We start from the raw sequence: 15,819 nt of genomic DNA, 5'->3' as shown, positions 1-15,819 counted from the left end.
TCTTTTTTTTTAAATAATAATTCTGTTCAACGAAGGCTGCACTGACTCATTCATGATATAAATTATTCTTGTTTTTTTCACTTGCTTCTTTAGGCGTTATAGCAAAAAAAAAGTCTGGAAAAAACACCTCGTAGGGCTCAAAGGGTTTATCCAAGCCTAACCTAAAAAGCACATCCTAATTAGAAACTGGGGATAAAAAGAAAAACCCATTTACCGACTAATTGGTGCGTCTTGGCCGCGGGACGAATTTAACTTAAAAGACTTCCAGAACAGACGTGACGTTTATTACAAAAACATGCTCGCGGCAAGACGGATGCCTCCCGGGCATAAAAAAAGGAACCCTCGGATCTAATATATCAAGGGGGGAACGGTACATTTATCCAGACAAACGGGGCATTTATCAGCCCGGCTATTTCCAGAACTTTAACCAGATTAATTGGTCAGGTGCCAATAAAGGAAACCCTGGAAAACTGGGGGGGACTTCTTACCTGCAGCACCCGCTTCGGTAATCCGGTTTTTTGGGACAATTGCTTTAAATCCTTCGCGTCCGGGTTGTGATTGATGGCGAAGTAACTCTTCATGGTACGCAACTGGTGGTGCTTGAACGAGGTGCGCATGCGTTTGGTACGCTGATTGGAACCGTGGAGGCCGGGGGTACCCGGCGACCTGCCGAATGGAATGTCTAAGTACTCTTGGTTCAGGTCTGAAATTAAAAAAAAACCAATAATGGAGTCGTTAAAAGTTGTTTTTCTAATATTTATGAATTGCCTTGGCAATTACGCATATTTTTGCAAGCATTAATGCTAATTTATATAAATAACTTATTATGGGATTTTTTTTTCGTTTAGTAAACTGGAATATTGGGTTTTTTTATTGCAAATACATAAATGTTTATGTGTATTAATAAAATTAAAATAGTTGAGTGGTTTTTGATCATTATCTGATTGTGTATGCTCCACTTAAGACTTTTATGTCCAATTAACTCGAGATTCGTCTAAAATACATAATTGGTCCTTCTCTAGAAGAAAAAATGGCGTAGAAAACCGTTCAGTTGCGCGTCCGAATCATTTGTTATACACAGAAAAAAAAAACAATTTAAACACAAATATCTTCCTGATATTCTCCAAATACATGTTAACTAAATAATGTGAAAATATTACTTAATAAATTGTTTAACGATATAAATGGATTGCAACAAGTGGTCTGATTCGTTGGCCACCTAAATCACCAGACCTAACCCCTCTCGAGTTTTATTTTTTGGAGTTACATAAATAAAGAGTGATCACTTCAAGGCCATATTAAGAAGATCATTCTTAAAAACTACAAGACGCGTGCTTAAGTGTGCTCATGAATTTATTGAACTGTTTTTGCTTATTTATTGTAAATTAAATAGGTTTACTTGATGTTATTTTTATGTTTCAAAGCCAACTTGCCTAAATTTGGTAAAATTATTAATATCTAATGGGTCTACCAATAAAAGTGATAGAAGTTTAGTGGGCCATGTACGCAAAATGGTATCGCGGATCAAGCGTCAGTTGTGTTAAGTATACTTTGACATTTCATCATGAATCGTTTAAGTCAAGAGCAACGTATAGCTATCGTGAAAAGGTATTACGAAAATGCGCAATCGGTTAGAGCTTGTCATCGTGCTCTTAGAGAAGATTTTGGCCATCGTGGACGGCCTTCTGAGCTTGCAATAAGGCGCACATTAATACATTTAAACGGTAGTACACTATTCTGGATAATAAGCCACCAACGCGACAAAAAAGTGCAAGGACCGCTGAAAATATCGCCGCTGCAAGAGAAAGTGTTGACGCGAATAACAATGTGTCTGTTTTGCGCCGTTCTCAGCAATGGCGCATTTTGAAGAAAGACTTGCCGATTTTGGGAAACAAATCATCTTTTCAGGTGAAGCCCATTTTTGTCTTAGTGGCGTTGTCAGTACGCAAAATTGCCGCTTCTGGTATCAGAACAATCCCCAGAAATTAGTACAGGTGCCATTACACCCGTTAAAAGTGACTGTGTGGTGTGGTTGGAATTATCGGTCCATACTTTGTTGAGGATGCAGAGGGGCGTACTGTGACAGTCAACGGAGAGCGCTACCGCGACATGATAACAAACTTTCTTTGGCCTGCAATTGATGGTGGAGACTTCGAAGAGATGGAGCAACATCACACACCGCCCGAGCCACAATTGATTTACTAAGAGACCGTTTTGAAAATCGAATAATTTCGCGACATGGCAATATCAACTGCAGCCACCAAGGTCCTATGACCTTACTCCCCTGGACTTTTTTCTTTGGGGATATGGGAAGTCGAAGGTGTATTCTAACAATCCTCAAACCATCAATGAGTTGAAAGTTAAAATAACTAGGATTATTCGCGAAATTCAGCCCAACTTTATATTTAAACTTATTATATCATTCTTATTGGTAGACCCTATCAGTCAACCCTATCAGTCAAGTGCCAAAATTATTAATATCGCTATAACTTTATTATTTTTAGGTTTAGGCTATTAGTGTAAATAAACCTTTTTATTAAAAAAATATTTTGTTTTGATTCACAGGGGATTCCATTTAAGAAAAGTACATTTTTCACATTTACTGGAAAACGCGATGTTCAATTTTTTTTCTGTTGTCACCATTTTAATCAGCAAAAAATCCTACTAGTTTGCTAATTTATCCGATACTATACGTTAAATATAAACAAAGACACCCTAAATTAACTTGACCAAATTGCATATTTATTTATTAAACTTATACGTAAATATAATGCTTTAAAATATTTGCTTTAATTCTTTTGAATCTTAACTCAATAAATTATGAAACTAAGACAATTATGCCAAATAGATTATCCTAAATAACGTTACATCAATTTAGATATGTACCGTTTTCTCCCAAATAAATATGGATCAAATATACCATTAAATTGAATTTTGCCAGTCAGTGTACACTCGAATCTGATCTTGTGACGAGGAAATCAAACGAGGTACAAACCGAAAAATTTCGTTGCACAGATTCTCCCCTGAAGTCCAATAAAAATGTTTAGAGGCTCCCACTTTAACGACCGGTTTTTATATATTCGACAAATCTAACGCGGTATCGTAAACTGTGTTTTATTGCATTATTACAGGTGGCTATATTACCGGACATTAGGTCCTTTTGTCCGGTTTATTGTGCCGTAAATGTCAAAACACAATAGGCAGCATAAACGGGCAAGTTTGAAAGAGATTTCAAGAAGACTTTTAACAGAATAAGCGAAACATACACCGATGGAGAAGTTTTTTGTTAAAATCCGTTAGTATAAGGATGCCAAAAATTGGCCCCCTTTCAAAACGGTTCTCCACACAATTCCCATGTAAACCAACAAACCGTAAGCAACCGGTCTGTTATTCTATTATCCGCTCCTTTTCAGTGCCGCCCGATGATGTTTATCTTTTAATAATTGCGGTTAAGCGGCTTTCCCGAGGGACGCGTGCGGCAGGTAACCGAATCCCCGGTATGATATTCATTCATCGCGATTATTATCAAAACATGCGTGGATAAATAACAACAATACGAACTTGTGGGACACAATAAGTCATCTTACCTAAACTGGCGGTCATCGCCTCCAAGTCCTTGGGTTTCCTTTTGCGGGGCCGCCCTTTTTGCCGGGGCGGCGCCCCCCCCGTTTGTCCGTTGAAAAAGGGCGACTTGCCTCCCGGGGGCGGTTCGACCGGGGGCGGCGGCACCTGGGGCGGCAACGCCGGGTGGAATTCCGGACTGGGAAACGGCGGCATGTAAACTAGAAAACCAGAAACGATATTATGACGTTATCGTCAGGATTTTATGTGCCCACCTATGTATTTTATGATGGCACCCATTAATCGATCGTAAAAACGATTTTATTGATTTTAAGTAATAAAAAAATTAAAAGGTTTTAAGCATTTATGTTAAATAGACGGGGCATTTCGGTTAATTTATGGTGAGAAGGTACCCTTAAATAATAAATTTAATTACAACTCAACTATAGCGAAGAGGCCGATGAAATGCGCTGACGATAGAGTTTAGTCAAGTTTTCTGGTCCATAATCCTCCTCGTATAATTCCTTTATTTTAGACAATTCACTATTTTGTAAAAAATCTGTATCTACATTAATAAGAAGCTGATCCACAACAATACCTACTGATGGTTCTTTTGAAATATGTCCTTGTTCGGATCCCTCAAGTTTCGTTTTGAGGACTTAAAGTAATTAAATATCTTTTCGTAGATGTCGGTATTCTTGTCTAAATTGCCGTTTGTGAAGGAAAATCAAGAGTAGCTAGATCCGGTTAGTGACAGGGCCAATGTTTAATAGGTATCTTCTTCAAAAAGTATATAGGGCACTTACGCCTTTAGTGCTGAAAATCCCAAGTGGTTTGAGGGTTTTAATGTTAAAAGATGATCGTCAAGGTAAGTGTGCTGACTCATTAAATTTCTGGGAGAATATTTTCATACAAATTTCAGGGTTTCTAGCCCAACTCTTTGGACAAAATTGCCAAAATTCCCGGTCAAAGAGGCAAAAATCTCATTTTGAGAAAAACCTCTAAACGCTTTCCTAATTTTCTCTAAAATTACTAGGAATATGAAAAAATCTCTTTTAGCATTAGAATCCTTATCAAAAACAGAACAAATAATAAAGAACAACATTTAGCGGTAAACCCCAAAATAAAGCAGTTATGGAAGATTTTTGAAAAATTCTTCAGTGAAATATTTGAAAAAAAATTTTTTTTGGGAAATTTTATTTTTTTTTTATAAATTGATTACTTGCTCAAAAAGTTTCAAAAAAATCTTATAAAAGATTTTTGAAAAATGTACCAGAAAAAAGTTATACCCAATTTTCCCAAAAAAGCCTTCCTCCAAAAATTCAAAGGGGTACCCATGGGAAAATGTTCATAATTTTGGTTTTTATTTTTTTTATAGAAAAGTATAGGTTGAAGAAAAAAATTGTCAAAACAAAAGTTGTTTGGAATATCAATGCACATCAGATGCAATAGAAAAATTAATTTTTAGTCTAATAGTTTTCCAGAAAATTTGGAAAAACCTCTTAACACTTTTTCCTAATTTTCTCGAAAAATGTTGGGTGTATAGCAATTTTTCTTTTAGCATTGGAATCCTTATTAAAAACAGAACAAATAATAAGGAATAACATTTAGTCGTAAACCCTAAAATAAAGGAGATATGGAAGATTTTTGAAATTTTAGGTTAAAAATTTGAAATAATTTTTTTTTTGAGAAATTTGTTAATTTTTTTATAAATTGATTATTCGCTAAAAAAGCTTCAAAAAAGTCTTATAAAACATTTTTGAAAAATGTACCAGAAAAAAGTTTTATCTAATTTTCCCTAAAAAAGCCTTCTTCCAAAAATCCAAAGGGGTAAATGTTCATAATTTTGGTTTTTAATTTTTTTCTAGAAAAATATAGGTTAAAGAAAAAAATTGTCAAAACAAAAATTGTTTGGAATATCAATGCACATCAGATGCAATAGAAAAATAAATTTTTAGTCTAATAGTTTTCCAGAAAATTTGAAAAAACCTCTTAACACTTTTTCCTCATTTTCTCGAAAAATGTTGGGTGTATAGAAATTTTTCTTTTAGCATTGGAATCCTTATTAAAAACAGAACAAATGATAAAGAATAACATTTAGTCGTAAACCCTAAAATAAAGGAGGTATGGAGGATTTTTTCGAAAAATTGGAAATACACAAAAAAACAGCTGTCATTATCACTTAATTAATCTCGACTTCTTTCAATTGATCTTTCATCGGCCACTTATATGTATATATATAGTTGAGTTATAGCTCGTAGCACTGATGCTACTAGTGATACTGGAGTACCATGAAGTTTGCCTTTTTTGTGCAAGTGTATTCTATAAAACAAAAAAAAAACAAAACTGGACTCTTACCGTCGTTTTTCCCAGGAAACCCGTGCATCGGCCCGAACATTTCGCCGGGCGGCATATTGGGCGGCACCTCGAAATGAAGGCGGCAAAGCACGGTACACCCCCGCATCCCGAAGTGGTCGCCTTTGGTTAAAGGGGTGGTGCACACCTGGCACGTGAAACAGTGCACGTGGAAAACTAAGTCTCTGGCTCTCATCACTAGTTCGGAGGACAGGATGGTCGCTTGGCACCGTGCACATCGCTTCATCCCGAATAATCTGGAACAAATATTTATTTTATTCCTAAAGAACCATTGTTCCAGTGGTGAGATGTTTCCCGACGAGTTAGGGCAAGTGCGCACATCTCACCGCTTGCCTGTTGTTTTTAAGCACTATTATGAAAGTCAAGGCTTCCAGTTAGTTTTTTCTCATCTGATTCCGCGAACATGCATGCACAAGCTTAACCTACTTTACACGAAAACCTAAAAACAACAATGATAATATTAATCCAAAAGTCTAATTATTATGCGCATTAAATTGTTTATCTCGCTGAAATCCGCTCTTTTGCCATTATAAGAAAACCTTGTGAATACGCTTATTTATGCCGAATCGGCGGATGAATATTCATGAATAAGCGGCCGGCGGGCGCGATATTTCATTGCGCTCAAGTGGACTTACAAATCAATTTTATATTGGTCTAGATTTGTTTTTTTTTCTGTTCGGAGTTATGCATTAAATCATGCGCAGTTAAAAAGAGCCTTGAAACCTTGGGCGATTGACAAAGCACTGAAGAAGCTTCTAGTGCTCGACATATAGATCGCGGTAAGAAAGCGACACTACCGCCTCCAGACTACATGGACTGTCAAGCATTTGATATGTCATATAAAATGCAGCCATTGTCATAGTTCTTTAGCTTGCAGACGCTTTACAAGAAAAATTAACAAAATTGTTAAAAACCTTAACAATAATTGATTGGTTCTCATATTTCGCAAAACAGTTTTACAGGTGTTTGGTTAGAATTATATTGTAATTATTGTATAAGAACTTAGAAATTAACATTAACATTAACATTGCATTTAAATGAATCTATTGCAATAAATTTTTTGTGAAAACTCAGTCATTTCTTAGACTCTGATTATGAAAAAGTGACCACACACTGATCACTTGAGCAGCAGAATATGCAGGACGGATTGTCATATAAAATAAATTTTAGTCTCGAAGACAGTCTAATTTTTCAATAGGTCTTTTTACTGCAAAAATTTATATAGATACATTTTTTGTTTGAAATTAAAATTACTATAAATTAAGCTATATTTCATAAAAATCGGTGAAAAAATAACGAAAATAAAGCGGATTTTGTTTTTGCCCTCTATTGATTTTTGCGAAAATTCCCTTTAATTAAAAACCTTTTTATATCTCAAAAACTAGTCAGTAGTTTTTTGAAAATTTTTGATGTTTCTTGTAGAGGACACTGGAGCGCAAACCCCTGTCTAATTTTTAAACATTTTTTTATAAGAGTTTCCATTTTTGTTTAGAATTAAAATCACTATAATATTAGCTTTATTTCATGAAAATCGGTGCAAAAATAAGGAAGATATGGCAAATGTTAATTTTAATTTTAATAGATGTTCAAAAAAAATACGCCGAAGCTATTGGGTTAACAAAAAAAATTATAGATACGTTTTTTGTTTGGAATTAAAATAACTACAATATGAGCTATATTTCATGAAAATCGGTGAAAAAATCAGGAAAATATGGCGAGTTTAATTTTTTTGGCTTTTATTAATTTTTGCGAAAATTCCTTTTCACTTTTAAAAATTAATAAAATAGAAAAATGGTAACTCCTGTAAATTTTAATTTAAACATATTTACTTATTGCCTCTTTAATTAATAATTTGTTGATAGTTATTTAATTTATGATATTTTGCTAAAGAACATTACTGGTGAATTGAGTGTAAGGTAATTTAACACCCTGAATAAATTCTACTTTACCAAGCTTGTTCTTCATGCAACAAACTTCCTCATTAAATTAAGTTGTAAGTTCATACATTATGTAATTTGAAAGAATTTTTTGATTTTATTTAATGTTTTAACAAGTGTCTATCATAACTGGTAATTTTTATTGTATAACTTAAGAATTTTTTACAATGTAGTAATACATTTTGTGAGTATTTCTTGTTTCATTTCGTAACCCAAACCTATGAATCTAGTAGAAATTATAGTACGCGAATAGAAAAAGTGACAAATCGAGGACTTTTTTTAATATGGAGACAAAAAAAGTCTCAATTAAACACAACTATAATTTCCGAACGAACCATACATTTTTCGCTAATTTTAAACGCACAGTAGAGTAGTGGCAATTTCAAATTTGGCGCCGCAATCAAATTACGCGCTTCTTATCCTCGACGTTCAGAGGGCGAAACAGTCCATAGACGTTCATTGGGTCTTAAGGGAGTTTCCTATCTAAGAAGTATTAATCTATGGTCCTTTCATGCTATGACCGCTTTATTTATTTATTGTTTTGCAGCCTTTACTACTATTGGTGTTTCTACTTGATTGATTTGATGATTAACTTTTAATTTTATTAACAGCTTCACCTTGCATTCGTGTGCACACTTATCGTTTAACTTGATCTTAATTCTATAACTAATCCTAATTCTACAAATCTTTTTTGGGTTCTTTGATGACTAATGTCCATCAATCTTTGACTTGTAAGGGGTTTCCAGAGCGGTGAGATGCGCAGAGTTCTACGCAGCTGGAGTGGGGGAGTTCGCGCATTGTTGCCGTGCCCTACATCTCACCGCTGGGTGAATGAAACCTCGACCCTGACAAAGGCAAATAGAAAAAGCATCGGCAAGGCAGGCAACCGGAGAGTAAAACGTAATTTAAAATAAAGCCAATAACTTGGCGGACTGGGGGGATTTTTACCGCAACGAACCCGAACTGATTAAGTTGGACTTGAAATCTCGCCGGTTGCCTTTATAATTCATAATAACTGTCTCGCGTATCTTAATCCGCGCTCTCGTAGTTTCAACTTTGTATAATAACGTCTCGGGGCTCGTTATCTATATGCACTTGTTGGTTCTGGCAAAAGGAAAATAATTATTTTTCAATTTTCTGCTGTACAGGAACAAGAGGGGCGCCAACGGAAGCTTATTATCATCGAAGAACATTTTAAAATAACATCGTGACGCTTTAGAAAATCATAACTCAACCTCTCGTGGGCCATTAATACAGCTTCGGGCTGCGCCGATGTTTCCATTTAAACCACACGAGTTTCCCATAATTTGTTGGTAATACGGCCCCGGAGGCCCCGCGGGGGGGCCCCGTACGTTTCGTCACCTACTTTGAAAATAGAAAAAAAAATAAACACAACAATTCACATGGACTTGAAAGCGGACCGGTATTAAGGGCTCGTTTAGGGGGTTGGCGAGCGCCACGGGGGGCCCCCCCGCCGATTTCCTTCGGCACTATTGTTACTTATACGTTTGTACGAATGTTTTATTTTGTTTCTCTTTTTTCATTTTTTTAGAGGGTGCGAGGTTTTAAGGGTGGCTGCGGCGGTTTGTTTCCGGATCAGCGGGAGTCCTTCGGGATTATCGGACGAAAGGGGAAAGGAAACTTTATTATTTTTTTGCCACAATAACAAAAATCTGTTGTTATGAGTGCGTTTACTACTAATGTCAGTTTGCAGATGATACGGTGATCATCTCGGACGCATTACGCTCGCGACATCGACGGAGCCTGACAAATTCAAATTAATCATTTCGTACGCGGTCGTAATCGTCAACAAAGCGCGTCCAATTACCGCCCCTGTATCCGTTACAACAAAATGGGTGTCATTACTGTCACAATAATGACTTTATTCGTGACAAAAAGCGAAAATTACACCGTTCCGGACATCGTAACTTTATTACTATATATGCTCAAAAAGTCACTTAATTAACACCTTCGCGTGAACAATAGAAAGACGAAAAAAAATTTTGAGAAACATTTGGTCAGTCCCACGATGCCTAACGACATGATTGAGGCCTTTGACAGAGTTTTTTCCTCTTAAAAAAAACAGCTAAAAATAAATTCTAATTGATGATTAGCGTTGTGACGAGAGACTCGCGGCCACATTTCGACAAGTTGTTTTCTCTCACTTTGCTAACGATGTTGTAAAGCGATATCTCCAACAAGAGTATCAAAATAGTACCTAAAAATTACGTCACCAGCAGCGAAAGACAGTATCATTTGATTCATATATTACCACCTCTGTCTGATCACAAAACAAAATGGCTCTCCTCGTTATAGTCAAAAATAACATCGCTTATTATAACCGTTATTATCATTACGCTAATAACAATTATTAGCAAGGACGAGTTGTTATAATTATTATTGATAGACGGCATTTTAGCCCACATTGATAATAAAATAGTAACGTTTATTAAGTAAAAAAATACATAATAATGGAGATATCACTGGGCAACCTAAATGCTTACGTAGATAAACCGATTTCGGACGTAGATAAAGTTAAATAAGAACAATGAAACATTTATAATAATGAGTTGGCCGAGCTTTCCTAGATTATGGCCAAGATATACCGGACACCTGGTTTCTGACTGATGAATGCCCTCCCATGAAGAAATTATTATTCTTTTTGGTTGCTTTTTGGTTGTATGACCGGCAGACCGTGGATTATTTTCGGGCAGTCGGTAAAAACGTAATTTTTAATCACAAATGAGAAATCAGGAAAATTTAAAGTCAAGTGTCAATAACAAGTCTATAAAAAACTGAAGAACTGAGTCAAAGGGTGGTTTGTTGAGATTCTACCGCATTTCATGTTTTTATTACGTCCTGGATTGTCTTCAAATGGCATTTTTATTACGTAATTATGGCCTCTATAGACGAGACTTGTAGTTTTATTATGATCGTACATGATGCTATAGCTTGACGTGGGTTTTTATGTCAAAAAGTAGGTAAAAAGTGGGTTTTTCAAGTTTCTACCGCGTTTCACGTTTCCATTAGATCATCGACTGCCTTTAAATGACATTTTTCTTATGTAATTGTGACCATTTCAGACAAGAGACATAATTTTATTACGATCGTTCATGAAACTTTCTTCTAAGATGCGTTTTTATGGCAAAATATGAGCAAAAACTAGGGTTTTCAAGTTTCTACCGCATTTCACCTTTTCATTACGTCATGGATCGCCTTAAAATATAATTTTTCTTACGTAGTTATGACCTTTACAGACGAAAAACGTAATTTTAGTACGATCGTCCATGAAACTTTTGTCTAAGGTGCGTTTATATGTCAAAATATGGGTAAAAAGTGGGTTTTTCGAGTTTCTACCGCATTTCACGTTTCCATTACGCCTTGAATTGCCTTTAAATGATATTTTTCTTACATAATTATAATTTTTACAGACGAGACATGTAGTTTCATTACGATCGTCCATGAAACTTTCGCCTAAAACGAGTTTTTATGTCAAAATATGGGTGAAAAGTGGGTTTTTCGAGTTTCTACCGCATTTCACGTCTCCATTATATCATGTATTGCTTTAAAATATCATTTTTCATACTTTCACGTATCCACTACGTCTTGTATTGCCTTTAAATGATATTTTTTTTACGTAATTATAACCTTTACAGACGAGACATGTAGTTTCATTACGATCGTCCATGAAACTTTCGCCTAAAACGAGTTTTTATGTCAAAATATGGGTGAAAAGTCGGTTTTTCGAGTTTCTACCGCATTTCACGTCTCCATTATATCATGTATTACTTTAAAATATCATTTTTCTTACGTGATTATAACCTTTATAGACGAGACTTGTAGCTTTATTACGATCGTCCATGAAACTTTCGTCTAAGATGCGTTTTTATGTCAAAATATGGGCAAAAAGTGGGGTTTTCGAGTTTCTACCGCATTTCACGTATCCACTACGTCTTGTATTGCCTTCAAATAATATTTTTCTTACGTAATTATAACCTTTACAGACGAAAAACATAATTTTATTACGATCGTCCATGAAACTTTTGTCTAAGGTGCGTTTATATGTCAAAATATGGGTAAAAAGTGGGTTTTTCGAGTTTCTACCGCATTTCACGTCTCCATTATGTCCTACATTGCTTTCAAATATCATTTTCCTTACGTAGTTATAACCTTTACAGGCGAGATATGTAGTTTTATTACGATCGTCCATAAAACTTTTGTCTAAGATGCGTTTTTCTTTCAAAATATGGGTGAAAAGTGGGTTTTTAGAGTTTCTACCGCATTTCACGTCTCCATTACGTCCTGAGTTACCTTGACATAATATTTTTCTTACGTAATTACGACTTCCACAAACAAGACATATAATTTTATTACGATCGTCTATAAAACTTTGACCCAAGACAGATTTTCGTGTCAAAAAGTCGGTTTTTCACGTTTGAACATCAATTAAAAAATTGAATATTCTTACTGGAATAATATTCCTCCTGTTTAGTATTCTCTGGTGGGGTGTGGAAGAAATTAAATTAGTACACGAGGCGAGTACTTGCACACCGTACATGGCGTGCCAAAGACAAATACATTAAAAACTCACGATTAGCATATCCCGTAAGATCATAATTGCAAATACCGATGAAAATTCATGAAACGAGGGCTCCTAATCACGAAAGCGCAAATAAGAGAGAGATAAAGAGCGTTTTCTTTACTAGTACTACCACGGCCGCAGTAATGGTAATAACAATAATAATAACGATAAAATCAATGTTTCTATGTATATTTCTTGTGTGTGTTCAGTGCACTTTTCGCACGTAGTTTACATGAAAACGCTGCGCTAATTACATACATTTACACCTTGTTTTTCTCTCTTCTAGACGCATTCCTAATCGGGGAGCTTTTTTTTTCTACGATCAGCGTATAAAGCGATCGTTTACATCATTGTGCGGCAACGGAGATAATTTAAGTCTTCACATGTCGCGTCGGTAATTAGAAGTCATAGACTCGCATGTTTATGGGGGCTCGGGGCCCCTGGAGCCCGACGGGGGGGCCCGACGAGTGCACAGAAGTCCCGGGAACCGACAACGTGTCAGTAAAATACGACATTGTACGGTCAGCGAATGGGAAACAGACTTGTTTATGTCGAAAGGATGATTTTTTTTCTTCATCTTTGGCATATCAAATATCCGGTTTTATCTTAAGAGTAATCAAGATTCCAAGCAATTGGGTGAAACTTTAGGAATGCCTGGAATCATATTCTGAGTTATTTCAAAGCATTTCAGATCTTATTCCTTATCAAAAAGAGAAGAAAAAGGTGGTAAAGCAGGCGCATCGACGCGGCGCAGGTGCGCACGAGTAAAATTCAAACGTAACGGTCATACTCCGCAGCTCTCATTGGTCAAAACCGAAAATTTGCGTTTCTGTCAGTTCCTCTGGGTTCTGTCATAGCCTCAATCAAAAAATTACCAATGGACAATATTCAAAACAGAGATAGGAACAAGTAGAGGACAGAAACCCCGACAGACCTGAATCTGGTTGACTTCGATCGTCATTACGTAAGAATGGTTCCCATATCGTACCGTTTGCATGCATGCACCATGTGTGTGGGCCGGATCGTCAACTTAAAACCAAAACAAGACGACGAACAAAAGCGAGTCGAACTCCAATTGGCCCTGCAATCATCGGGGATTCGCAGAAATCCGATCCGACGACAGTCGTTCAGTAGTTGTGCCATCTTGAGTCGTGCTTCGGACGTTTTTTGTTTTTTTCCCTTAAATACTTCCCCGGAATCGTTTTGCGTATATTTCGACATGACAACGATATCGTTTCTAGACCAAAATGGGACATGATGGGCAGTTACCACCTCGGGCCGATTAATTCCTTCGCAACGAGAGCTAATGGGTCTCAATTGACTTAAGACAGGCGCCGCGCCAGTTGCCACATTAAAAATAAACTAAATAGAAAAAAAACTGGTATCCCCATTAAGTTGAATAATTGTTATTTACCGTCCGTCTTCGGTATTCTTAGTTTAAGATGCGCGAAAAGGCGATTTTCTCGTTAAATGCATAATCGTAAACGGTGCGCCAACTATGGGCAACCGGAATCGTTTGATGTTTTACACACTCGCCGACCACTTAACCGCTGAATAAATGAATGGGTTCTTTTGGATTTACTTTGCTGAGGAGGGACTGATTCGAAACGTCGAATATTTTTCAAAGTGGAGGCTCATTAGTATATTTAAGACGTTTAATGTAAATCCTGTTATAGAAAACTGTTCCCACAATTTTCAGTTATCTTAAGTGCGTCAGTTTGCATTTAAAAGGCGCCTAATTCGCCTCTCGCAGTGGTACAAATCGCCTGTTATAAGTGCCACTATCGATTCTATTAAAAAAATTAACCTACCGAATTTCAAATGGCCCATAAACCGATAAAACCGACGGTTTCTTAACTGATTTATTAATTGTTATTATAAGTAGACACAGAGATTTTAAATAATTTCCGAAACCGGTTCGTCGCGCCGTATAGATACAAAAGGCCAGTGTGGCAGTCATTAGCTAAAAATACCCAAAAATCTCATTTAGAAGACTACTAAGTCATCTTAAAAGTGATTTACATTGAACTGGTGCAGTAAATAGCCGTTACGGCGTATAAAAATAGAAGGAAATTTGATTTACTACCCGAAATTTGTCTCTAATCGTTTCAAGAAGCGGCTCGCGCGAAATGCGCTCGGCAATTTGTTATTTTCTTCTACTTAATCATCATTATCGGAAAATCCCCAAATTTGGCAAGCACTTCATGTCTGGAGCGGTGAGATGTTGAGGGCGCACCGTTCTGCGCCAAAGGGCGGAGTTAACACAGTACATCTCACCGCTAGTTTAATGCACATGCATGAAGTTTGTATTGTGGAGATCGGAATCGTATGTCGGACATCTTGTTTGGCAAAATTGACAGAAATGATGTTGTTGGAATTGATTGATGGTACATTATTTGTCATTTGAGTTTTTCTTTCTATGTACGTGGCTTGGGTTTGTTTTAAGGATATTCTAAGTTATATTCTATACAGATTTGAGAATTTAGGAAACTACATTAAATTTCAGTCAGCCGATGTTTTTCTTGGTTATATGGTCTTTTTATATTTTTTGTAACCTAAAAAATATTAAAAGGAAATATTGATGACAATCTGTTTTAATCAAGTGGAGTATTTCTCAAGTTGGGCCACTCTTAGAAATTCGCATTTCCCGCGTTTAATATTGAATTTAAATTTGGAGCCAGATTTGACGACGCTTTCTTTCAAATCTGATTGGTTACACGGGCTGCCAATAGAGTTATTGCTCTTTAATGTTAAAATTAGTTCGAATTATTGCACCTTCAGCAGAGGGCCAAAATACCGTTAACAAGGCAATCTGCATTTCTCTATATTTGTTTTTTGTGGATTGGGTTTGTTTTAAGGGTGCTATTTTCAATTAATTACCTTTTTTTTTAATAACAATTGTCTCTTTTAATATTAGAAGTAATGTCTTGTAATTGATTTGCAGCGATTCCAGGTTTCCGGTAAGAAAATGGGATTTGATTTATTTATTCTTGTTACGATTTTGTTTTGTCAATTTTTAGTCTTTAATTAAATCAAATTCGATCAAGAAGTTTTATTATTTTTAACTTGATCACCATAAATAAATATTACAACTGGCCAACAATTTCTGGCCTCCCATTTTCTTATTCCCTCATAGAACCGAAACAACTATTCTCTAATAAATCTCTTGAAGTTAAGACTGACACTTCTGTAGCTCCAAAGAAAACATCTACAGATTATGGAACTGAAACTCCTGACTATTAATGACTGTAGAGATTACTCGTGAGTTTACTTTATTAACCTCCTATCTATTTGTTCAAAATTAGTTACAGACTATTCTGATAAGTATTGTTTTCTCCTAGAAAAAAACAGGGTGTTCTAGCT

General features: G+C 36.0%; 1 protein-coding gene across 3 annotated transcripts in view; it reads right to left on the bottom strand.

The window, feature by feature from the left end:
* LOC126747487 (protein apterous-like) overlaps nt 1-15,819 on the bottom strand; it is a 63,843-nt gene that overhangs the window by 7,069 nt on the left and 40,955 nt on the right. For all 3 annotated transcript variants that reach the window (XM_050456155.1, XM_050456156.1, XM_050456157.1), the window contains exons 5-7: nt 5,920-6,173; nt 3,588-3,782; nt 489-703 (exon numbers count right to left, since the gene is read on the bottom strand). In XM_050456155.1, coding sequence (XP_050312112.1) covers nt 489-703; nt 3,588-3,782; nt 5,920-6,173 — 664 coding nt within the window. The remainder of the gene's footprint in view (nt 1-488; nt 704-3,587; nt 3,783-5,919; nt 6,174-15,819) is intronic.

This window comes from Anthonomus grandis, chromosome 19 (assembly GCF_022605725.1).
Source record: "Anthonomus grandis grandis chromosome 19, icAntGran1.3, whole genome shotgun sequence".
Lineage (NCBI taxonomy): Eukaryota > Metazoa > Arthropoda > Insecta > Coleoptera > Curculionidae > Anthonomus > Anthonomus grandis.
This window is presented reverse-complemented; position numbering and strand designations above follow the sequence as displayed.